Genomic DNA, 25,687 nt, shown 5'->3' with positions numbered 1-25,687 from the left:
CAGTTTAGTGCTGATACTCATACAAAGTTTGAAGCCAGAAAAAAAATACTGTTGGATAAATTCAAACATATGCCTAAGTTTTCTTAATTTTCTGGCATTTAAATGGAAAAGGTGAGTTCATAATTAAAGCACTTTTAAAATGCTATTGCCCTTGTTCTTAACAACCCAGATAAATTCTGATGCAAAAAGAGATGCCGAATTTTCTCTCAGGGGTTTCTCGAGACTCCTGCCCTAGTCGGATCGGGGGAACCCCTTTCCCACCTACCGCCTTCCCCCAAGACGCGTCGCGTCCGAGAGACCCGGCGCACACGGCCGCATCCACCGGCCATTTCTCGCCGTGCCGTTCGTTAACGATTAACCTCCGAAGCCTCTTTCACAACGCTTAGTCCAACCGCGACAGCATCCACTTGGCAGTCCGCCGCTGCCCTTCCTCGCCGTTTACCGGAGGAGCCCCTTTCCCTGCCGCCGCGGCACCACCGCTCGGGCAGTCCTCGACCCGCCCCCCCCCCCCGAAGCCCCGGGGCAGGCGGGGAGCCCCGCGGCCCTCCTCCCCGACCCGCGGGCGGCTCCGGTTTCCGAGGCGGATTTAACCTTTCCCGCCGCGGCCAGGGGGCGGGCGGCGGGCCGAGGCCGGCGGACGCCCCTCGGCGGGGCGTGAAGGGCTGAGGCGAGGCGGCGCCTGGGGCAAGGCGCGGCGCTGGCCCGGGGGCGCAGAGGGCGGCTGCCGCCTCCCGCCGCGGGGATGAGCGCCTCGGCGGCCACCGGCGTCTTCGTCCTCTCCCTCACCGCCATCCCCGTCACCTACCTCTTCAACTGCCTGGCGGCCGGCGGCAGGTGAGGCGGGCGAGGCCGGGCGGCTCCCGCCCCGCGGGCGGCGGGGGCGAGGGAGGTGCGGGTGGCCGGGGCAGCCCGGAGGGTATTTTTAGCGGCGGCGCAGGGAGAGCGCAGGGGCGGCGGCGGGGCTGAGCGGGACGAGACGAGGCGGCGGGTCGGGCCTCGCCGCGGGCGGCCGGCCGGGCTCGGACGGAGGGAGACCCGCTGCCGGGTCCTGTCAGCCTCCTCCGCGCCGGGATGCAGCCGGGGGTCGTGAGCCCAGCTTGGCCGCTCGCCCCAGCACCCTCAAAACCGCCGGTTCCGCATCACCTGAAGCGCGTCCCGGCCGCTGGTAGCGCCAAAAGGACGAACCGGCCCGGGAGGGATCGCCCGGTCCCGCACCGTGCCCCGACCCCCGGGGCGCCGGGGGCTTCCCGCGGCTCTGCGGCCTCCCCCCGGCTCCCCCGTCACGGTGTTTCACAAACAAAATCCAAATTCTGTTTAAAAACGAGTGGAAGGACTCACCGGCCTCAGTGAGCTCCGCACGCTTCGGGCACCCTGTGAGACGTGCGAGTTTTAACTGAAAATGTCCATATGCCCTCGACCTGTCAAAAAAAAAATTGGTAGGATCCCAGGATAAACCGCAGGTCTAGAAAAGAAAAGTCTTTCCTCATGGAAAAACCAATGTACTTAAAGGTCCGTGTGGTATTTTGTGATCTCACAGCCTGGGGTGTTTTGCAACTTTCCTTCACAAATATTTGCTGCATGTTTTTAAGGCTTTCCTACATCTGTTCCTTCCTCATTTTCCTCCTTCTGGCCGATAACTTAATTTTTTGTTTCTCACTAAAAGAAATGCCGAATAACACATGCTGACTTACTTGATTCATTGCCAATATTTATTTCAAATTGATAGAGCGCAGTGAAAAGTCACTGCAATATTAACAGCTGTAATGGCGTGAAGAAATTCATCACTGGGAAAACAAACTAGCAGAAGATTCAGACCATAAAATAAACCGTCAAGCTAGTACTGCTCATCCTGACTCGGAAAGTATGTTTGTATATATTTTGAAATATTTGATCTCGCTATTTTTTTACAGTAATTTTAAGTCAAGTTTCAGTGAGACTCAAATTGTCATAGTCACTATTATTTGTTAGTACACAATCTGTTTTCTTGACACACAGAGTGCTACCATGTATAAAATCATGTGCCAAATATTTTTAGCTTACGCTTCTGGACTTTACCTAACTTTCCACTCCTTTTTCCCCCCGTACACAGGCACAAAAGTGAAGACTGACAAGAAGAGTCTGTCTTAAAGAGAACTAAATACATTTCATGCACTTTGAGCTATAAACCAATTTCAAACTGGTTTTCTTAACTCATGTTTTCTTGGGGAAGGAGACAAATTTGCTATGCACTGAAGATTTTTGTGCTTTCCTCCACCACCACTTTACATGCGCTATCATTATAGCCCCCATCTTCCAAGAAAAGGCCTTTTCTGCCGAGCCCACCTGTATTGATTACCGAACCCCTCAAGCGATCCTGCCTTATAGGGCTGGGGAAACCTTTGGTAGCCTTTTCAAAACTGGAAATTAAACCTAGATCCATCATAGGCTTTCCACACTGCTATTCCTATTCCATGGGACTGATGTGTTTTATTTGCAAATATGTAATTTCCTGAGTAGATAATTTATTGCTAAGGTTAGACTAGATGTCCCTAATGATCCTACTCTTGTTGGCCTTTAAGTTTTCCATCATTTTTGTTTATTTTTGCAGATACCAGCATGAAAACTGATTTTAGTCAGACAAATCTAGTCTCCTGGTTATGTTGTTTATCTAGCTATTTTCGTATTTTCTTTTTTTAGATGATCACATGTGAAAAGACAGCCACATAAATTCTGCAAAACTATAAAATGAACACTATGGCAGACTATGCGATGGATTTAATAAACAGCCTTTTAAAGTATTAAAAGTTACTTTAAGAGTATGTGCATTTGAGGATAACTGGTAAGAAAAGCTGAAGAAGCAAAATTCCATCTCTTTTTTTGTCTTTTAAATTCTTTTTGTTTAATACTGTTACAGTTCCTGGGTACTCGTTGCAGTTGGATTGCTGGTTCTGGTTTTTATTGCTCTGTTGGCTCGTGTCCTTGTCAAAAGGAAACCACCAAAAGACCCGCTGTTTTATGGTATGTCTTGGTAACAATGAAGCTAAATTCAGAAAGTGTTAATTTATATATATGATAATATATGATGGTTATTTCAGATTGAACATTTAAGGCACGGCTTCAGAACCCAGTCTGGTGAGGTGCTAAGGAGCCAAGAAAGAAAGAAAGACTGAGGAGAAAGAATGCTTCTTTTGAACCTTTTTATTCTTTTCAAGTAGGAGATCCAGCTTAGGGACAAGCCAGACTTCCTATTTGAAAAGAATAACACTTGAGTTGAGCTGTGAATGTGTTGGAATACTGTCATACCTGCTCTGTTAAGATCCTTCTTGTAGCAGGAGTTAGACACCACAGTAGACCTCTCAAGCGTATCTGTCTCATCCTGGGTGGACTCATTTGGGATTTTTGGATCTTTGTGATCAATGGCCTCCATGGTTTGGTGTTTCCTGTGATTGAATACCTTAATTCTCCCATTTTTATTAGCTTCTGTGTTAACTCACCTTTGTGATATCTAAGTTCAAACCACCCCAACTCTTGGCTCGGGCTGTCTGCAGACTTGGGCAAACATTTCTATATTGATACTTTGCCATGAAAGAATAGAAACATTGATTACTTTGTAAAAGGAAACCATAGATCTAGATTACCTTATATAAAAAATCTAGAAGAAAAACCGCTGCTGTTTTTTGAAATTTTACAAGATGGGCCCATAGGCAAAGCAGCATACAAACCACCTGTATTTGCCCTTTGCCTTCCTTCTCTTTACAACTTGTAGGCGTCTGTCCTCAGTGTTCTGCCTGAGGCCGGGAACTCTCAGTTCACGTTGAAGTCAAAGGAAATAAGTAACCTAAACCTACTGCAAATAAATTTCCTGTCTCCAAGGAGTGACTCGCTAACTAACGGTCTCCTATGGACTGCGGTGGCTAATGCAGTTTGCCTTGTTGACCTCCCAAAATGGCAAGTCACAGTTCCCTCCCCGCCTCCTTTTTGTTGTCCTTTCTCCTTTCCAAGAGATGACCACAGTCAAGGTTCTCTACTTCATGTGACCAAGAATTTTGAAAGGCCACATTGTCCTTTCTGCCGACACTGACTTTCCATGGAGGCTGCACCTACAGCTCTACAGAATTTCACATTCCTAAGAACTTCGTTGACTAACCACTAATGAAAAAATGCTAAGCTATGTAGGGAAGTAATATTGTATGTTAAATATCTGTCACCTCAAAGTAGATGCACCTAGTTCAATAATTCTCTGCCTGACTGAATTTCTCAGACTGTGAAGCAATTGTGCAATTCTGAATCTTTATTAACTTATTAATTTCCCCCCCTTTATCTTATTACAGTTTATGCCGTATTTGCGTTTACCAGTGTAGTGAATCTAATAATTGGACTGGAACAGGATGGAATTATTGATGGATTCATGACTCATTATTTGAGAGAGGTAAACAACTGTTTGGCTTACAAATGTAAACAAAATCTTTGCCGTAACTAACTTGGTATTTGTCACAGAAAAATAGCCACTTACACATTCAAAAGAGTCTTCTTGAATTTGGTCATTGCCCTGTTTCATTACTGTTGCAGGCAAAACCTTCACTGACGTGAAATCACTGACTCAGGAAAAAGTAGCATACCGTTCAAGCTGCAATGTTATTTCACTTAGTTTAAGTGACACGGTTCTGTATTAACTCCTGTGGAATTGAATAGACTGTAGATGTTTGCGGAAAGCCATAGGTAGCACTCAGGAGTGGATGAGTGCTGCAGTACCTAAATGTGTTACCAAGAAGGAAACAAAGTTGCATCTTTATTTTTGCCTAATCACTTTACTAAAAGGAATTAAAGTGGAGTTAAAAAATGATGATGCCAGATACCTAGTCAGCAGAATCTCTTGGCCGCTGAATATCAACATCCACCAAAAATAGCTCAGTAAGGGCTTGATATGAAAGTCACTGAAGTCATTGAAAAGATTCCGTGAACTTCAGCGTGAAGCGAGTTGGACCTTACAAGGTTATATGTTGTCATCAATATGTTCAATACTGCGGTAGATCTCTAGGTTGCTAAATAGATCTTTACTTGTTCTATGTTAGATGTATCTTTATTTTGTAGCTTTTATCACTAAAATATGAAAAAGTAATATTTCCATAATGTAGCAGGACAGTGCTGACAGTCATACATAGGCGTTTGCCCTTCCATCTTGCACCCTATTTTGCAGCTATAGAACTGATTTAATTATACCTGATCTTACCTAAATCAGCTTTGTGCTTGGAAACGTGCATTGTCAGTCAAAACCAGTACCTCTGGATTGAAAGAACATTAGTTACTTTTCTGAAATTGTTTCCTGCTGTTCTTTATTATGTTTTTCTTCCTCTAATCGCTGTATCTTTTTTAAAATAAATGTTCCCTAGGGCGAACCGTATCTGAACACTGCGTATGGCCATGTGATCTGCTATTGGGATGGTTCCGTTCATTATCTGATGTATCTGCTGATGGTGGCAGCTATTGCATGGGAGTAAGTAATTTTGATCTGTGTACCGTTTGCTTTGCTTGCATTCTCATATAATTTACAGAGGGCTTTCTTTTCGGTGCAGTATTTAGATTTTTCTCTCAGGACTGTTGCATGTCTTAGACCAAAGCAATGCTATTAAGATTTCATTACTTCCAGGAACTGTACCCTCACCAAGTTACCCTTTCTCTCGGCTGAATAAGCCCAGCAAATGCATTGAGTTGTAGTCTGTCGTCTTCACTGTGCAGCAGAGAACATGGCCTCTTTGAATGCTTTGTGTTAGTTAAAAGGAAATCTTAAAGGTGATGCATGTTAAAACTACGTGTGAAAAACCATTTTTTTTTTCCAAATAACATATTTATGATAGGAATAATGTATTGCTAAGTATGATGATGATCTCTCATCCACGTTAGAGAATATCATGCAGTTTAAGAGAAAATGTTTATTTCTAGAGATTCTTATGTTTCTTGCTGTTGAATAAAGAGTTTGAGGAAAAAAAGTACTTAAATTCCAGAAGCTAATCTACCCACTGGTAATAGAAGCATGAACAGAATAAAATTAATTATTAATTCTTTTATAGTCTTGTACAACCTGTGATGTGCAAAACCATGCAGTCAGCCTTCAGATGAGTGAAACAACAGCAAATAACTGAGTATGCACAGATCCTGTTCTGTTCATGTGATAACCACACACACGAATGTAGGATTTCTCCATATCCCCCTCTCAAGGGGCAAGAATCCACTGTTGACTTGTGGTACAGGTTTTAAAGCCTTTACTTACTAAGATACAATCATGGTAATCCGTATAAAATTTGAGAGTGATTTGGAGTAGTAGATTTTTAGGGACGGTGCAATAATTACATCTTTTATCCTTTTTTAAACAGACAAAGCTATAGAACCATTGGCCTCTACTGGCTAGGTTCCATTATCATGAGCATCATTGTCTTTATGCCTGGAAACATTGTCGGTAAGAATGTAATTTATATGACTTTTCCTCATGAAACATTTTCTAAATTCAGCATTAGGCTATGTGTATTTTACAGCAGTAATGGTTCCTTTCTGTAATAATATGAAAGAGGAATTTTAGCTGTATCAGTAAAGAGATGCAAGGTATTTTGAAATTTAAATATGAGGAGGGGAAGATGGAGACCAGGGAAAAAAAAACAACTTTCTATTTACATTGTTCTGAAGGAAAAAAAAAAAGTATTGTATTTTGCTATACCCATAACTTTCATCCAAACTAGGTTTAATTTAAGCAATGAGACAATAGCTGTCTCTTAGTATCATAAAAAATTATAAATCTTATTTTGCGTAACATTTAAAATCTACTTAATAGTCTGACTTTCAAGCAGATTACAAGAGGGATCCAAATTGCCTTTAAAAGTGAAATCTGGAAGTTGCTCTATTTTCAAAATAAATGTAACATTCGTAGATTTCTAACATAAATCAGTGCATAGCTGTGCTGCTAGAGGTTGAGAATTGTAATAAAAAAATTTCACATCATTATTACTGATAGTAATAGTGGTCATTTAAGAGTACCACCCTCCTTCATTAAAAATTTCCTTTTTAGCAAAGCTTAAATTGATGCTGAGGAAAATGTTCATGGGTCCAAATCCTGTAGACAGCTTTAGAAAAGCTCGCTTTGGCCCTGCTTCTTATGACAGAGGAGGAATATTCATGGTACAGCCTGGGGCCAGTCCAGTTCCCTCCTCCGTAGACACACACGCACCACAGAGAAAACAGTCAGTGGATTTAATGTGACAATATCTCTTCCTCTTTCCCCTAGGGAAGGCAGAGAAACTTGTTCTCAAGAGCATGCCTTCTGCCTTCCTTTCTGACATAGAGAGTAGCCCTGTAAAAGACACAGTTTTTCTTGATTTACCTGGGATGAGGGTGGCTCTCTCAATTTGTTTTGTCCTCAAATATTAGCACAGGCCTGTAGGAGAAATCGGGACTTTGGAAAACAAACATGATATCAGATCTTAAAAAATGGATACATTCCTTTTTTCCATACTTTAAAGAATGATGTCTCTATTAGAAGCAGGTTCCATTAAGAGGTTTCAAAGTGGTGCCATCCTATGGGATTACCTAGTGCAGAGTGACAGAGGTGGTTTCCCGTCCCCTCAAAAAACCCCTAATTTCTGAAATGGCTTCCTGTCCGATACGCTCTCTGTCACCTGTGACTCTACTGTTATTAAACACATGATTTTCAACAAGATTCGTGTGTTGCTTTAACAGTGATGTCTAGTGTTATATGTTTACATTACCATAGCTGCTTCAGGTTTGATATTACATAGGATTTTTTTTTTTACTCTTCTGCAACACAGCTTATAAGATGTATGACAATTTGTAATTATTTTTAACAGGCAAATACGGAACAAAAGTGTGTCCTGCTTTTTTCTTAAGTGTGCCATATATTTGCCTTCCCATATGGGCTGGGTTCCGAATTTACAACCAGCCTTCAGTGACTCACGACACTCCAGTCAAGGTAATATTATTGTATTTCAGTGTTGGCTACTGTTAGGAAAACTGAAATATGCTTGCTGTTTCTGCCGAGTTTTATAGGCCCCTCGGTGAGCCTGGAATGTACTGTAACTCTTCACTGTTACGACAATTGCTGCCAGGCTGTATAGACACTGTAAAAATATCTATACTGCAGGACCATTTCATTATGGTCTGATAAAGACAAAGCAAAAGAATCTCATGTTTAAAGGAAATAATCCATTTCTAGGTGTAATTGTGTTAACACCCTCTGTCTATTCAGTTTCTGACTGTTTCAGTTTCTTAGCTGATGAAAATATTGACATATACCAGCTTCATAAAGCAACACAAAATCCTTATAGAAGCTCTGCAGGAGCATTCTTCTGCAGGTGACTTACAGATTTCACGTAATGTAATACTTTTTTGAATGTGTGTTCTGCAATATTTGATTTTACAGGGAAGACATTGTACATTAATTGATATGAATATTATTTACACACTTCTTATTAAAAAAATCTGTAAAAATAATGTTTACTTAAAACTCCTTAGACCTTTGCTTTTGAATTTAATAGTTCAGCTGTAATAAGATTAACTGAGCAATCAAAACATGCAATAATAGTTTAGGTGCTGTTTTATAAAAAAAAAAAAAGAAAAAAAATCCCTGTGGTACAAAGCACAGAACAGATCTTTAACTCTGTTGCTATAAGCAAGCCAGTTTATTGCCACAGCACACCGTATGAGTTGTAAGAAATATGATCAATTAATATTTTTGCATCACAAGAGATGGGTCTCAGTCAGGTTTGTTCTGTAACTGAAAGCATAGACACAGATGGAGGAGTTAGTTCCAGTCCCATAGGTGACAGGCAGGAAGCGTGCAGGTGGCGTAGCTTATGGCATAGAATAACAGCAGACGATGCACTGACAGATTTTCCCAGAAATGTATGAAAGGTAACATTCAGCCAGCCAGCCATGACTCTTCAGCAGGAAAGAGGGGTATAGGCAGTTGTTCATATCTCCTGAAGTTTGAAGAACCGCTATAGAATCACCACTTTTAGGGCAAATCCCTATGAAAGGCAAACTGTGGGAGACTTCAGGTGCCAAACCCTCTTATACCCTCCTACATAGGCCTATAGGAAACCACACGTCCCATCCCAAAGCAATTTGATCTCATTTACTTAAGGGTGTCACTAATTCTGTCCAAAACCACATTCTTTAGAGTCATCAGGGTAGAGAAGTTAAGTGTAGTTAAAGGCAGCAATGGAGATTTTTGCCATATATATTAGCAAGAACATCCTTCTCACGGAGGATGGATGAAGGTTTCAGTTTGTTTTCCTAGTACTGAGAACACCACAGAAATCCCTATTGTAGAAAATATGTGATGGCCTGCTTACTCGCTGAAATATAGCCATGTCTCCTACGCTTATCAGGAGTTAAACTGCCTACCTAAGGTTTGAGATTTTACTTCGGTATATGTTGCAGAGAAACTTAGTTTTAAAATTCTATTTCAAAAAGAGTGCATAAAATGCTGGTGATCTGAAAATTTAACATTGCACTTCTTAGTGAATCCTTTCTTGTAAACCTTAGCTTCCCTGGTCAGAAGATCGTAGAAAAAGCCTTGATTCCTTTCACCAGGGCCTCCTACCCTTCCCAAGTAATTTCTTTTTTAGAGTTCGTATTTTATCTTCACAACTAATTTATGCTCCATATGAGAGCATAAATACCTAGGTTCAATAACTATATACCTGAAAATGCCTTTAAATCTTAACATGACTACTCATGATTTTTTCTTACTTCTTATACAACTCTCTCAGTCCTAAATTAAGTATTGTTTCCAGGAAATAATTGCGTGTAATGCTACTAATCAGCTAGCTAATCATTGTAAGTCCTGAAAATATTTAGTTCTCTTTCAATAGATCATTTGCAATTAGCTGTAAAATTGAACTTTTTTTAGTTATCATTATTCAGAGTTAGTATTAACAGATTTAGGAAGAAAATGTGATAATGCTTTTAAACACAATAGTGCAAGTATATAGAAAAATACTTCCATGAAAGCAACACGAGCAGGGTATATTTTGTTGGCCAAGGTATTTAATATTATTATAAACCAGTCAAAAAAAAAATCACAGTGGGGACAGAGGAGAGGTAATCAAGTTTTGGGTGTTTTCTAATAGAGGTGGGTGCATGGGAGAGGAATGGCGTTATGCTCTCATTTAGAATCAAAGCAAGCTGTGCTGCAGTGTCTACAAAGCCCCGCAGATTTATCTGCAAGTATATCAGCTCAGAAGAGTTTAATGTGATTTAAAATTCATTAACAGAATACACATAAATTCAGATTTGCACACAAATTCTGAAGGGACTGTCTTCTGTGGACAGCACACAAGATTATTTTGATTCCTTAAAACTGTTGATGTAAAGAGCCTCTCAGAAGTTATGGAAAATAGCTTTTCCCTGGAAGCGAGAGAAATTGCAAAGCGTGCCTACACACTTCCTTGCTACACAAAAGGAACAGCGGGGCTGGCGAGAGCTGTGCAGAGTTCAACGTTGTTTGCAATAAATGGGAAACCTTTGGCAGGTCATCTCTACTCGGCCAACGTACTTAGCACGCAATTCACTTCAGCGCGTATTAATGCGACTTTGCTGTGAAAAAGAAGGGTGAGGCAAAATTACTGCGTAGCTGAGGTCTGTCAGCAAAGTGCATACTGTCTTTCAATTTCTTGCTTCTGCTTTTTTTTTTTTCCTTAGCTTTGCATTTTCATTTTGTTTCCTTAAGTGTATGCACAGAGAAAAAAGGTGCGAGTTTTCTGTACTTTGGCAATTTCACAAACTCTTACTCTACCAAAGGTTGTTGCCACTAGTATTGGCTTTGTCTCCAAAATCTCCAAGTACAACGTTCTATTGTAGCTTTGTGATCACAGTAAATATGCACATTCATTTAATGTACCTTTTGAAAGGAAGAGTGATACATACATACATAAGCTTCATACTTAGACAAAAGTGGAAGGAAAATGTATCAACCCTCAGACTTTGCATTATCCTTAGGTAGTCTGCATCTGAGAATGACTTGCAACTCAGCAGCCATGGGAGGCCTTTGTCTTTCATAGCAATAAATATTAGAATATAGACATTCTTTGCAGGTAATATTATAAACATTCCTACACTACTACTTTAAATACTGTAAAGTGACACCATACTGCTAGAACAGACCTGGTTTTTGTGTTTGAAAAACAAAAAATGGCATCACCTTTTTTTTCTGAAAAAGATCTTTTAATAGAAAAAAATAGTTTTACGAAAGGGATGGCCTATGTGTTTAAAATAGCCATATTTTTGTTAAGCTACAATTCAGATCTTGCAGCTCTTACTCAGGAATAGGGCTTGCAAGATCAGTTCTCCTGTTTCAATAACTTCATTGTGAGTATCTTGATCCTGAGTGCTTTTAACTGTGCCTCTACATCCTAATTATTGTTTTGTGCTTTGGAGACAATTCCACAAATGTATAACAGGAAGGAAATCAGGTTTTTCTTTTGCTGTCTGCATGCCAACACACAGCTAATAAAAAGGAAGAGGAAATGAGTAACACATATAAATGGGGAAGTTTTCCCTCTGAACTACAGAAAGGTACTCTGATGTGCTTATAATTTTGTCTGTGACTACACAGTGCTGAAAGTGTACCCCAGGTTATTTCCATGGGTCTTGCAAGTTTTACCACGTAGGCAAAGAGATGACTTTTGTTCCTACAAACCACCTTCCATGTTAGATACCTACATGGCCTTTGCTACCGTAGGCTGTGAACCCCTCACATCTGCTTGTGCGGTGCCGCGGGGGGATTCCTGTTCTGAAGCTGAGGAAAGGGGGTACAGAACAGATGAGATCGGGGTGCTGAGAAGCTCTGCCGTGCCCATCAGAGGAATCCATAGCGTACAGCAATAAAAGAATGAAAGAAAGATTTTTCCACGTGCTCCATACACACATTTCGTTCTCTATTTCTGCATTACATATTAAGATATATTATTTACTCACTGACCTCAGCAGAGAGCTCAACTGCCACAGAAAAGCTTTTGTTTTATGTCAGTGACATTCTGTCAATTTCCATAGTGTCACAGGCTGCTGAAGCCCAGCATTCACTGTCAGTAATGAGATGACCCTCATTTTGCCATCTCTCCAAACAGTCCTTTTACAAAGTGCATTACATTCAACTTCAAATATTCGAGACAAACCTACGCTTCCAAAGCTTTCCTACATAGGGACATTCAGGAAAATTAATTAATTCTGATTAAAAATAGACGCAACTTTGAAGTTAGTTATGCTGCTTTAAAGCCACATGTGGTTGCAGAGTTAGAGTAGTGTTCATTTGATTTAGGTTGCTTTGAAAGTAAACTAATCTGTATTGAAATGGCTTTAGTTGGATCCATCCATTTCTAGAGTTTATTCGGGTTAATTTTCCTCAGTGCATCCTGTGAAGCCTGAAGTCACCTTTTTAGATGTGGAAATATGTCTCTGAAATCAGTGGGTAAATAGGGTAACATAACTGAGAACTAACTGTGCCTATCGCAATGTTTCATCGCTTCACTGTTCTTATCGCCAGTGCTCTGGAGTTAAATACACATCACATAGAACCGGGCTGTACTCACGAACCACCTTCTGTGTTGCAGGTGGTTCAGGAAGTCCAGAAGAAAGGACTCTTGAGACGGCCAGTAGATTTACTGTTAGCTGCGTACCTCATTCTAGCAACGGGGTTTTGCATATTTAGGGGCATGGTAAGTTGTAACTTTTCTGGCCTCTAATTTTCAGTCTAACTTTTAAATTTTAAATCATTCTGTCTCTGTGAAAAAGTATGTACATTTTGGTCAAGGGAAACCCCATGTCTCTCAGGATTGGAATAGGCCTTAGATATAAAATGGACCAATTGATTATTTATGATAATTAGTGGTGCTTTGCTTCTCATTTTGCCCTGTGTAAGTATGTTACTCTTGTGCACAATCACAAGAGTAAATAGCATCCCAAGTGCAGATCAACATAACCTAAAACTGTTTTCATCGATCTGGTGTTACATTTACGGCCAAGAACATGGAGACAAACCAACTAAATTCAATCTGTGTTCATGTTTTTCTCACCAGAGACGCACAGTTAAAATTCAATAGGAAGCCAAGTTAATTCACACTGCATGAGCTAAAGGATAACATTTCCACCTGAAAACAAACAAAAAAGATTTATCCACATTACCTGAACAACACAAGTTGTTTCTACTTACCAAGAGCCTTTTTTTTTTTTTTTTTATAAATGTTTGCTTTTTAAGCATATAAGAGAAATCTATTCCTTTGTCAGCTCTAAAGCATTTTCGGTCTTAAGCAACTTCCAGAAGGGAAGTGGTATATTATTCAGTGAACAGAACTCAAATATTTAGGTGTCTTAGACAACCATCTGCTTGCTTGATTTGTAAATTTGATCTTGTTTAGAATAATTCAAGTAAGAGGTGACAATAAGTACCCAAGCGACATTTTATTTACCTAGTGCAGATTGTCCTTTTGTAGTTCTGCTGCTCACATTACTCTCATCTTCTGCTCTTTCTCTGAAAACTTGCCTCTCAAAAATACTTTTTTTCTTCTAACTTGTCACAGACTGCTTTGTTACAGATCATACTACCTCAGATCACCACTGATGCAGGTTAATCAGCTGTTTTACCTGTCATTTCACTGCAATCCCACTTTTTCATTTCTCAGAGGAATTTTTTTGTTGGTTGAGTGTGGTCATTTCCTTACATATTTCCTTTATCAAACAGGAACTGCTTACCAGCCTTACTTACGCGTACAGAGATCAGCTGAACATCTCTGTATAAGCTGCAGTAACCATGATTTGTGAAAGAGCTAATAAAACATAATCCGGTGTAATCCACTCAGACCTGCTTCTTCGATGCCCATGTTGGGAAAGAACAGGGAGGAATATACAATGTTTGTAAATCTTTGTGTTTCCCCGACAAAGTCACACAACAAACACATGAAATTAAGTTGTGCAAAACTTACTGTTCAGTCCTGTAACGTAGGCATCAGTGGTGCCTTGCCATAAAACACTCAGCGACAGCTGTTGACACAGATTGCTAACTTATTTTAGAATACTATTTTTTTGTAGTAGTTTTGGAGGCTACTATGAAAAAAAACTACCTTTGCAACTGGGTCTCTCCATGTTTATTGGGAGCTTTGTTCTTTCTATAGGAATGTAAAATCCAACAATCTCTCCTTTGCTACTCTGTTTTTAAAATTATTATTCTTATTTTAAGTAACACCTGTCTCTCTGCATTGCTCTCCACTGCTACCTTGCCACAATGCGATTCTTCTCTTGGACTACAATTTGTAGCTTGCTATCCTCAAATTGTGTGCTTAACCTGAAGTTTCCACCGTTTGAGCAATTTTCCATTGGAAAGTTCATTTGTTGGGATGAAAGTCTGTTTGTCAGAGCAAATCAATAGCAATTATACTTTTACTCCAGCATAGCTAACCGCCTAAATTCTCTTCCAGTCAAAACCCTTAAAGCAGGCTGTCAGCATTTCCTCGCAAGCCCTCTGAGCGGGAGCTGGGAGGCGGCTGTATTTCAGCCTTGTAACTGGTGATCAAACAGATCACCTCCGCAATAGTTTGAGCAAGCCTGTGGGGTAGCAGCGCTGCAGACCGCTGGTGGGTCTGTAGGGCTGGCAACAGGTGCCAGGTTAGCTAAGTTTTAGAACAAATTCTTTGTTCACGGGAAGTTTTAAAAATTCTCCTTAGATTGCGCTGGATTGCCCTGCTGAACTCTGCCGGCTGTACATTCAACTTCACGAGCCTTATATAAAAGATCCTGCTGCCTATCCTAAGCTTCAGGTAAAGCATTGACTGTGGAACATAGAGTGTTAAGACCTGATTTGTTAACTGGGGCGAAGATGAAGCCATGGGTTGCACAGATGACAAGACCAATATGGGAAGTATTTGGGGATGGCAAGTTAAACGGTATTTCATGTTTTCCGCTACAGCCATTACAGGGTACCAACTCTTCATTGTGATAAACATAACTTAGATTCAAATCAGTTACCTAGAGTTATTCATTCTAATTACTCAGGCTTCTTTTAATATAGTCCGTGAAACAGATCTGCATGATTTTTATGATCATTCCCTTTCCTTAGAAGGGCAAAGTAGACTCTCAGCCAGGAATAATGGAGCAAAAAGGGGTGTTACGCTTCTGTCACCAGTGACATGTGACACTTTTTACAAACCCTATTTACACAAGTATTGCAGAGGAGGGAATGCTGTCCTTTAGTTTTGTTGTGTTTGCAAGGTGGCCATTCTTCCACAACCCCCGCTGCTGCATGGGGGCAGGGCCTGAGCGGTGAGAGGATTCAGGAGTGAGGGAATGGGCAGAAACAAGTGTCTCTGCTGGACCTGTTCTTTCTGGGAAAGGGGTGGCTGGGGTATAGCTCACACCTCCCAACTGAGAAATGGACACCCATGTTGGGTTGGACATTGAGTGAGGTCAAGCCATGCTTATTGGCATGGTCTGAAGATGGCAAGGGGTTGGAAGACACGTGCTGGGATGAAGTAGATTTGGGTGGGGCAAAGAGACAATAGCCGTCAACATGACTGGATCCAGCTTACCCTAAGGTCTCCAGTAAAGAGCAGCCACATATAAAGCTCTTTTCTCAGAGAAGCTATAGCTACAAAAAGGCCTGGGAATTGTTGCTGCCAGGAGCGTAGGTTTGAGTAGTCTCAACTGCTCAGTCAGCAGCTGGCTGGTTTTTAAATGCATCTCCCTCACTCTGCAAAGCAACTAATATTTCTGTTTAAAACGCAGATGCTGGCATACATGTTCTACTCTGTGCCATACTATGTGATTGCTCTGTATGGCCTCCTGGTGCCTGGTTGTTCCTGGATGCCTGATTTAACCCTTATACATGCTGGAGGACTAGCTCAGGTATGTCTTTGAAAACGTTCCCTCTTGAATTACAAGTAAATAAGTAGAGACCTATAGAATAAATAAGGGGCCCAGGGTTTGTTCTTCCCATGCAGGTTTTATGCTATTGCAACTCAGATCGCGTTTTGTATATGTAAAAAGCTAACTTAAGGGAGTGGGGAATCAAACCTATTACATGTTTCTAACAACTGCATTCTTGCTTTAGTAGACTTTTCTTCTGCAGAATCTTTTTATTGGGCTCATTTAAACCCTACTAAGCACCATGCACTCTTTAGCTGAGACCATGAAGGAAGCCTGTCTTAAAGCCGTGACAGTCAACCATATAAAAAAACCTCAAACACGACAAAACAGTACAATACATTCTTTCCACAATACGTGTTGGCCAACTGGGTAGTTTGAAAAATATAGATGGAAAGAGTACTTATTAGTCACATAAAATGGACAATATCGATTGATGATGTTGGTACAACATGGGGAACCTCCTTGGCCACCAACCACAGTGACAGTAAGACATGCTTGCGTTGCCAAAGGCAGACCAATGATCACACTTTAACTCATTCTGTTCTGATTCTCTTAAACGACTGTAGTTAATTACTAGATGGTGCTGATGCTTATGAGAAGACTGATGGAAACAAAGTAAATGACTTCTCATGACACATAGATGACCATTCAACAGCTGAGACGGTGACAAGTGATTTGTATTGTACGTAGGAAGTGAAATGCGCTCTGAGCGTCCAGACAGAAAATACAGAATCCTGCAGCAATAACGAGAACACAGGGACACAGCAGTAAGTGGAATTCAAGTACCACTACTAGACAAACACAGACCAACAGCTTGCGCCTCAGGCCTGAGAGCAATCATAGATACAAACTACAATCCAGCTCAACTGCCCAGTAAGGATGGGGGCACTGACATTTTATTTTCTATTTGTGAGCAATTATCACAGAGACTTTTTTTTTTCCCCAAAAAGGTTTATAGATAACCTTGAATTACCAAATTATATCAACATAGAATCTGGCAAACATATAAATGAGGAGGTTTAAAATGCTCCAAAGGTATCATGAATATTATACAACTTTGGCCCAATCTAAGCTAAAAAAAGCACAAGGCAGCTAAAGTAGGCAAGCCAGTGTCAGGAACCTCTCGCTACTGACAGATTACTCGGGTTTCATGAATTCCCTAGACAGTCGTGAAAGAAACTGCTCCTTCAGAGATTATTTAGCACAAGGAAAAGGAAACCAGAAGTCAGTGTCCTGACTGTCACCATCTCGCAAACTCACCAAAATGCTCTGCCTCCCAAATTGAAGGCAATTTTTGTTTGGTTGGTTTTGGTTTGTTGGAGTTGGTTTTGTTTTGTTTTTCTCCACCCACACCCCCATTAAAATGTTTCCCACAACAAACACTTTTTATTTTTTCAATGGCACTTTATACCTTTTAGCTGTATGCTTAACACATGCATCATTTTTTTGCTGAAGTCCAAAACCCCTCTATTGTCCCCTGTGGTTTGGCTTCAGGATAATTCTGATTTACACATTAGACGGGGGGGGGAAAAAGAAGAGCTACTGGTAACCCAAAGCTAACACTCACAATTGCTTTGACTTGGTGAAATGTGAGCAACCTGGGTTGAAAAAAAAAAAGAGTGTGTGTGACAATGAATTGAGGACTCCTATATTATTTTTTATTTTTGTCATTTTGAGGCACAAAACACATTTCCAGGTTTGTCTTGCTGATTTCTCAAGTTAAAACATTGTAATTGATAATTAAAGCATATGTAGTTACTGAAACACCTTTCGCTTTCTATTATGCGCAAAGGTCCAATGAAGGTAATTATCTAACGATGGAAGCAGTGGGCATTGCTCCCTGGGAACCAGCACTGCTCCTACAGATGGGCAATGCGGAGATTTTCATTATTTTTATTTCTATCATTATGAAGTATGTACTTTTTGCAAAAACCAGTCTCAAAATACCATGTGATGCATCTAAACTAAGAAGTGCCTAGCCTTTCACGCACAAAGAGAAATATTTACTGTTTTTCAGAATTACATATAGCTCTCAGCTTGAATTCTTCCATTACTATCATTCCGACTCCAAACCCAGGTTGTGACACTTCTTAGACCTTCTGAAGCTGCAGGAAGAGCTCTTTAAGTGTCACACAAGTAAAGCACCAGGAGCTTTGATTATACAAAAGGGTTGGAATAGCCTCTGAACTTGATTAAATTACTGTTTCCCTATGCCAGTGAGCCACACGAGAAGGGGTGAAGAGCCACAGCCCTGCTATCCAAAACCATCCTGTCTCACCAGCTCTCCGCAGCCCAACGTCCCTGTTCTCTCAGATGTAGAAAGTTTTTCTCTATTTACTCCTTTTCTATCTAAGGGTTTTCCTGAATCCAGCAATTTTTGGTGGCTAGTTTCTGCAGTGCCTCTTGTCTACAAGAGAACCTAAAACCAAGGAATGTTTTTTTTCTCTCCCTACTCTACTTGATGGCTTTCCTTGGGCTCATAAAGGCCCAGTGCAAACCCCTCCAAAGTTACAGTTTTTGTCTGATTTCAGTCAGTTTTAGAGAGAAGGCACAGAGTGAAGAAGGGCTCCCAACCTTTTTCCAGGCCCTTCTCTGTCCCTAGCTGGAGGCCGTTCTTGGCTGCAGGGTAAGAAATATTTGAAGTATGATTAGTCTACAGGCCAAAAATACTGTAAAAAAAAAAATTCAAACAAACAATTTCCCCACACAACCCAGACAAGAAGCTTAATGAGTAGCAGGCATACACAAACTGCAGTTGTCAAGTTGAGCGGTGCCACGTCCAGCAGCAGGCAGCTTCCAGTCGCTGATGGATCAGAGACTGGCTGAGGCTTTGAGGCCAACAGGGGCTGTGTGTTAAGCAGATAAGGCTACCTTAGAATTTTACCTGCAGCATCTCGTTTGGTTGATTTCTCAGACAAGGTTTAGGGGTGTGATCCTCAAAGTCCTCCAGTGAGAGAGGGTTCAGTAACAGAAAGCACCGAGAAATGGCTTATTCACTGAGAGGACCTGATGTGGGTGGGGTGACACGATGGACTCGGGGTTGCTCTCACTTATGGCAGCGCCAGACTATTGCCCACCAGGCGCACACACACCTGCAGTAACTAACAGCGCTTGCCTTACTGCTTCAAACTACGGATTTGGTGCAAGCCTGCCTGGTGCTTGAAAGAAGAGCAGGACTGGGCTACTGGTGAGTCAGAGATCTGCTTTTAAGATACACACCCTGCCCCAAGGGGTGGAAAAATAGGGAAAGAAACTAAAAAAATGCAGATGCAGAGTACAGTCACGGAAAGGAAACACATGAGATTAAAGACATAACACAATGTCCACAGAGGCAAATCAAATTCAAAAAAACCCAAATGTGACTTTAAGAGACCTAAATATCCTCCCTGGTAATGAAAGGAAAAAGCAATGTGTTATATTGAAAAACAAGTCTAATAAACAATAACTTCATTATATGCTGCATCGTTAGCTAGTAAAAGTCTTCATGGGCTACAAATAGAACAAAATGTTTCTGCTTTTTCTTTTTATAATGCTCGAAGCTCACTAATGCGCCACAACTCTTGTAAGAGACACGACCACACAATAAGGCTTAGATCTCCAAAGGCACAGAGGAGGCTGTGGGAGTTGTGGGTCTCTCGGCAGCACCCCCTCCCAGCTCTTTCTGACAAGGCTTACTATGAAGTTACTATCAACTCACTGTGGTGCACAGCTGGCCACCCTGGGCGACAGGCAGGCCTTGCAATCCTCCCCAGAGTGGTACGCAGCTTAGCATCTCGTTCACCCCAGAAGAGGCTCCAAAATACTACCAGGAGGCTCTTGGTGTCCAGGTAAACATGAGACAGACACAAACCTCCTACCTGAAGCCTGACGGCAGCTGGTTATCTGCTGGGGAACCTGCTGCCTCACAGAGCACCAGGTCTTTGCTGCCGGGGCAGAGCGTGACCCCCCAGGTGCCCAAGGCAGTTCCTGCCCCAGACAGGTGAGAACAAACGGGCTGCAAGAGGGAGGGGGAGTTACGAGGCTGATATAAAAAGGCTGCTGATAGTGTGCCCCTGAACATCTGTTCACTGTGTCACAGCGACTTACAGGAACGTGCTAAGTGGCACTCTGCTGGAGCGTGTTTGTGTTTGGTTTCTTTCTGTACTCCCTTTCCCGACTCAGGTTTGCTCAATCAGCTCTCCCCATTCCGGGGGGTGGTTAGAATCACCTGGAAACCGATTCCTTTTTCTGTTGATGTATGGTCTCAGACTAACCTTTTGCTAGAGGGTGTTGTATTAAAGCACCGGCACTGTATTTCACTTTCTACTTTGCTAACCATGATCAGAACTTCGTGAGTCCAAAATATCTCCTGCTGAAGCCAGAAGAGAGGACACGTTTTGGCCACAGTGTACTCCTCTGCCTTACTAAAATCCTGGTGTCCCTTTCTCCTGCTCTGCTTAACATCCAACTGATGTTTATCTTCTCTGATCTCCTCCACTGCAAACTAGCAAATAAAAAAAATATTGGACACACAATAGTTAATGTGAACGAGCTGTGTCTTGAAATAGCAGGTAACAGATGGAGACAAAAGACAGCGACTATCCTGACGCTTCTATCTTTAAATGTTTGTTTATGCTAAAAATATGTTTCAGCCCAGCAAGCTTGTCTTTGTGTATAACCTTCACTGTAAACTTAACCTATACTTCAGAACCATCCCCAGCCCAAAAGCCAAATATTGCAGACGTTTCCTGAAATCATCAGGAGTTCTGGGATCAGAATCTGGAAGACTGAGTTTAAGATTTTTTTTTTTTTTTGAAATGGAAACTAATGTAGCTTCCAAGATTTTATTTTCTAACTGTATTGAGAGTGAGCGCGTGTCTGGCAGCTTCCCCCTGATGCCAAACACAAGGTTCCCGGGTAGGCGGGTGCCAGTCCCCCCCCCCGCGATGGGGCAGAGGCCGCGCAGCGCAGGGCCCTGCGGTGACGCACGCGGCAACGGCCACTCACCGGGGGGACCACGGACCCCGCTGCCTGAATGATCACCCTACACCAAGGGTCAGATCCTGTACCTGAGGTGAAGATCAGTGCCCCCAGGTGCATAAAACGTGCCTCTGACCATGGGACCGACGGTTCCTCTTATGCCTCTTGTACCAAGACATGCATGACCTTAGTTTAGGCTGTATTTGTATCCCGCTGTGCAAAAGTACGATGGATAAGTCTGGAATAAAAGGGTTGGCTTGGCAAATATTCTGGAGTAAAAGGGTCGGCTTAGTAAATGTCGCTGGAGATGCATACTTGCATGCAGATGATGCTGTTTTTCCAAAGTATACATCAACTTTACCCTTTTTTTAATATATACGTTATATACACACCACAGGCTCAGTTTTCCCATATTGGTGCTTCTCTTCATGCTCGAACTCCCTACATCTACAGAGTCCCTGAAGAAGCAAAACAGTTTTTTCTGATATTGAACATAATGTATGGGATCCTTCCCCAGCTGTTGGCTTACAGGTGTGTCAACAAGCCAGAGTTTTTTATGAAAACAAAACAAGAAGAAAAAACGGAATAGCACAACTGCTTCCAGCTCCTCTTTTTGGCTATGTATATAATTGGGTTGGGATGTAACCGAACTGCTCAGACGGAACCCCAATGAAGTGTGTACGATGTGTAAAATTGCCCAATTGTGTAAAGCTGCACAGTCTGTTTCGTTTATCCTACTCGAAAAGGGAAAATAAAGACGACTGCCTTCAGCACCACTTCTCCCCATTGTGCCTGTGCGCGGCAGCGGAGTTGCTAGTTCACACAGCTATTTTTAAGTAAGCCGCTTTGACAGTTTGAGAAATACTGCATGAAGTTAAAGAATAATAATGATGTCAGTGTTTAGCCTCCACACACCGAAGAATATCAGTGCTAGCAATCTCTATGCAGAGCTACTGTGGAATATGAAGGTCAATATTTTGAAGTGTGAAAAATTCACATACATAACTCTGTCACATGCACATGTTTTATTTGTCAAAAAGTATGTCTTGTGGGTCAGCCTTGTTAAAAAGCCCAAGAAATCTTTTAAGAAGCAATCAACTCTTACGGTAAGACTCCAGATATGATAAGCAAATCATATAGTTTTGTTAATTCTTTGAAGGATTCACTTCCGCAAGGACTGCTCATCGGCTGGAAGTTAAGCCTGTGCCCGGTAGCACTTGTGACCCGGGCAGGGAGGGTTCGTCCCCCCCAGGAGCCAGGCCGTATGCCGCAGCATGCACTGTCACACAGGAGGGGGTTTTGCCCTTTTCTCCTCTGCAGCTACTTCTGCTCACGCTGTTGGGTCACAAAGAAAGTATCAGCAAACACAGCGACCTTGGTTTGTGTAGTTTGCAATGGTTCCATTGGCAATTACAACTATTTCTATGATTTCTCTGTGTATTTATACTAAAAGCAGTACATTTAGTGCCTTTCTCACAGATGAAATTAGCTGTTATGTTTTAACTGGAAACACTTTATTTTGGGATGTCGACTTTTGGCTGTTTTGATTTAGAGAATTTTCATTTTCTTGTTAAACCTAATGGGTAACACGAAAGCATCGGCTCCTGTGCGTGCGTGTGGCTCCCGCGCAGGGGGGGCTTCGCGAGCAGCAGGACGTGGATGCGTGAACGCCCTCCCGCTGAACACCGAGGAGCGGGTCACGGCAGCGCTCACAGGAGGGAACCCACCATTTTACACCTCCAGCCAAAGGGGCAGGCCCAGAATAACCACCGCACGTCTCGGCCGATGCTTCTTGGCAAAAAGGAGCTCAGCAACGCTCTGCCCCGGCAGCCAGCCGCCCCGGTGGGGGGTCCCTCCAGGTTCCCTAGAGCTGGGGACAGCTGCAGCCCGGACGTCGCCCCAAGAAACCAAACCCAGAGCTGTTGGCGGCAGCAGGACACGCCGGCTCACGACCGGGTGTTCGAGCCTCCCATGTTACTGCTGATGGTTTTAAAGAAACTTTGAATACATTCAAGGTGAATTTAATAACCTCCTGTTATCCAGAAAAGGCAAAGTACAGAAAAAATAAAGATCTCACCTGCACTTGTATCTATTATGGTCAACTCATGTTAACAGAATGTTTTGCTTTAATACTTGACTTACATTAATACCTCACATTATTACACGTATGAAGCCAAATATGACGCTAACTTAGTTGCTTACAACCTCAAACCTTACTCCCAATACACATTCCAATAAATTTATTCTGTAAAAACAATACATTTTTTTGTTTTCTTTTTGTTTTGTTTTTTGTTTTTTTGTTGTGGTTTTTTTTTAGTTTTTTACAGTAAACTCGTCAACTACAAACCTTGAATACGCAAAAGATGTTCCAAGGACAAGCATAACAAGGATTGATAAAACCAGACTAAATATGTTTTCACAATAAAAGCTGGCATAAAAATAAATAAAAATCTCTATTATCACAATAGCAACAATAATGTACACAGAATAATGGGTTTGGAATGCTTACTTACTAGTCTAGTTCTATTTCCAAAAGGAAAAAAAAAGCCAGAATGACAGCATCCTTTTTTAAGCCTTTCATTATTTAAAATTGATGTTTTCTTTTGGTTTCCCATAGGGTTCTATATCACAGTAAGCTTAAAAATGGAAAGCATCCAAATGAATGATTTCAAATTGTGTTGGCATTGGAAAAAATCCTTGTATTAATCTAAAGAAACACAAAAAGACTTTCACTAACTCCACATATAGGAACTAAGTCAGATAGTGTACATTACATCATGATTTTGAGAAGTATTAAGAGTATAACTAGCTAGGTACTTCTAATAAGGAAAGGTATTTTATTACATTATTGAACTTGGCGGTGATCTCAACTGAAGAATTTTTTTTTATGTTGTAAACTGGTCAAAAATCAAGAAAGTATGGATATAGGGAAATTTAAAATTATGTTTGTACGTGGAAGATATTGTAGTATCGTATGGAGGGGACTCATTTCTAAGATTTACTTGTTTTTAAAAAAATGCTGATTTAGAATGATGTAATTTGGAGTTACACCTTTTCTCTCTAGAAAAGGAATCTAAAACATGTTCAAGTATGCGGTATCTTCATAAACCTCAGCCACTGGTAAAGGGCAACTTCATGCAACCAAATAATAGGAAAATCAAAAAGTAACCCTTAGAAAAAAGGGTAAAATGTCATTTCTGCAAACACAACAGATAGGAATGTGAATAATGTGCATACAAACTGGGATGCTGTTGATGATACTAATGAACAGATGTGGTGACTCATATCAAATCCAAGAATATTAGACAACCAAACATGTAACCTTCTTGTGTTTTCCCTTAATATTCATCAGTCATTATGTTGGTTAAGTCTGAAAGAGAGAGAGAGAGAGAGAAAAAAAATCACATTTCATGTAAGAAAAAGCATGCTGCATCAACCTTGATCTAATTAATGCCTTATTGCCACACTTCGAAGTCACAGGTACAAGTAACCACCTGGTCTGCGCAAACAGAAATCTTTTCTAGAGAAAACTGCTTACGTTACATCAACTAAACATATCACTACAAATACTAAAGAACGCAGCTTAAGAGTAAACACTTAGGGCTTTATTCAAGTAAGCAGCTCCAGTCACGTATGTGGGTTGTTCTTCGTTTTCCCCATTCACTTCATTATGAATCTCGCCGTTTACTTCACACACAGCCAAACCTTGCATTTTTCCACTACACTAAATCCCTGACACGCTTCCTGCAAGAGCCCAGGGCTGCTGTATCCCTGATGGCCTTGCGATGGGAACACCCTTTTGTGCAAACAAATGAACGCTGAGCGAGGATGGAGAAAGATAGAGAGTTTTCACAGCTAACGCATCTGAATGTTGCTTCTGAAAAGGAAACAGTCTGGCTCGGAGCTGGCTGTAAGGTGATGACAGAACAGGAAGAAACTTCCACTTCGTGACTGAGTCAAGGTCAGCTCCTGCTTCCACTGACATTAGTGGGAGCAGGATCAGACCGTCCCCATGGGATCATGGCAAGTGTCTCCGAGTCTCGGTTTCTTCACGGAGATAGCAAAACTCACCTACAGGCACAGGGACACGCTACTTTTGTCCAGCACCATGACGCCCTGCAATGCTACATGACTACCTAACCCCGAGCACAGCACCCCTTCCCCTTCGTAAAGAATTCAGAGTGTGAATGCTTGTCCACCTACGGACGGACGGACGGAAAGAAACACAACACACAAGCAGTACGAAGGAATTAGTACTGTATTTGGTGTGATTGTTTATGAAAAAAAAATCAACATCAGGGAATAAGTGGGGGGGTACAAGTTAAATCCACTGGGGATGACAGAATGTTCATTTTACACAGGATCCGGGGGAGAATATGAAAAGAAGACATTTTAACATCCCTGCACTAGCAGTTTGCCGCCTAAGCTCTCTCCCCCTCCAGCCCATCATACCCGCTGCGTGCAATGCGGTGGCTATAGCGGACTATGCTTCCCTATCCAAGAGGATGAGAGCATACGAGTGCCCACGGAGCAGCCCGGCATCCCGACCTGGTTGCCGCACTGCGTTTGTTCAGGGCGCTGCTTCTCTCCTGCGACCGGGGGTTTGCAAACAGTAAGTAATGGAAACCTGCGCTTTCCGTGTGGGAGGTCCTGGTACATCCTGACTAACAACACATGATAAGGGGGCTCCTGCATGTCATGACGGCTTACAGGAACTGCCGGAGCCCTGCCTCCCCCCAAAAGGTGTAACACTGCGCTGCTCATCCAGAGCACCGCGCTGCCATTGACCTCGGCCCTGCTCAGGAGTCAGCGAGATTTTACTTAAGAG

The 25,687-nt window shown here is 41.8% G+C and overlaps 2 protein-coding genes across 4 annotated transcripts in view; one reads left to right on the top strand and one right to left on the bottom strand.

The window, feature by feature from the left end:
- Nucleotides 1-597: 597 nt before the first annotated feature.
- TM6SF1 (transmembrane 6 superfamily member 1) lies at nt 598-23,108 on the top strand. Of its 3 annotated transcripts, XM_074600906.1 has the most exons (11): nt 665-834; nt 1,727-1,861; nt 2,894-2,997; nt 4,311-4,408; nt 5,370-5,473; nt 6,351-6,433; nt 7,833-7,954; nt 12,597-12,701; nt 14,703-14,795; nt 15,760-15,879; nt 21,257-23,108. In XM_074600906.1, exons 4-11 carry the CDS (start codon nt 4,388-4,390, stop codon nt 21,446-21,448), a joined length of 840 nt encoding a protein of 279 aa, XP_074457007.1. In that variant the 5' UTR covers nt 665-834; nt 1,727-1,861; nt 2,894-2,997; nt 4,311-4,387; the 3' UTR covers nt 21,449-23,108. The 3 variants fall into 3 exon arrangements, with proteins under 3 accessions (XP_074457008.1, XP_074457006.1, XP_074457007.1); XM_074600905.1 differs by lacking the exon at nt 1,727-1,861 and having other exon boundaries at nt 600-834; XM_074600907.1 differs by lacking the exons at nt 1,727-1,861; nt 7,833-7,954; nt 12,597-12,701; nt 14,703-14,795; nt 21,257-23,108 and having other exon boundaries at nt 598-834; nt 15,760-15,845.
- Nucleotides 22,865-25,687, bottom strand: part of HDGFL3 (HDGF like 3) — a 38,656-nt gene continuing 35,833 nt past the window's right edge. The window contains exon 6 of the mRNA XM_074600908.1: nt 22,865-24,229. Within this exon, the coding sequence (XP_074457009.1) occupies nt 24,224-24,229 (6 nt within the window). The 3' untranslated portion in view covers nt 22,865-24,223. The remainder of the gene's footprint in view (nt 24,230-25,687) is intronic.

Source organism: Larus michahellis, chromosome 9, assembly GCF_964199755.1.
Source record: "Larus michahellis chromosome 9, bLarMic1.1, whole genome shotgun sequence".
Classification (NCBI taxonomy): domain Eukaryota; kingdom Metazoa; phylum Chordata; class Aves; order Charadriiformes; family Laridae; genus Larus; species Larus michahellis.
The sequence above is the reverse complement of the archived record's forward strand: the minus strand, read 5'-3'. Positions and strand labels throughout refer to the sequence as shown.

What these genes read in the sequence shown, in the direction of transcription:
- TM6SF1 (XM_074600905.1), top strand. Translation starts at nt 743, where the DNA reads ATGAGCGCCTCGGCGGCCACCGGCGTCTTCGTCCTCTCCCTCACCGCC. An exon ending in TGACTCATTATTTGAGAGAG is followed by an intron (nt 4,409 to 5,369) that starts GTAAACAACTGT and finishes AATGTTCCCTAG; the next exon opens with GGCGAACCGTATCTGAACAC. An exon ending in ATGCTGGAGGACTAGCTCAG is followed by an intron (nt 15,880 to 21,256) that starts GTATGTCTTTGA and finishes TACACACCACAG; the next exon opens with GCTCAGTTTTCCCATATTGG.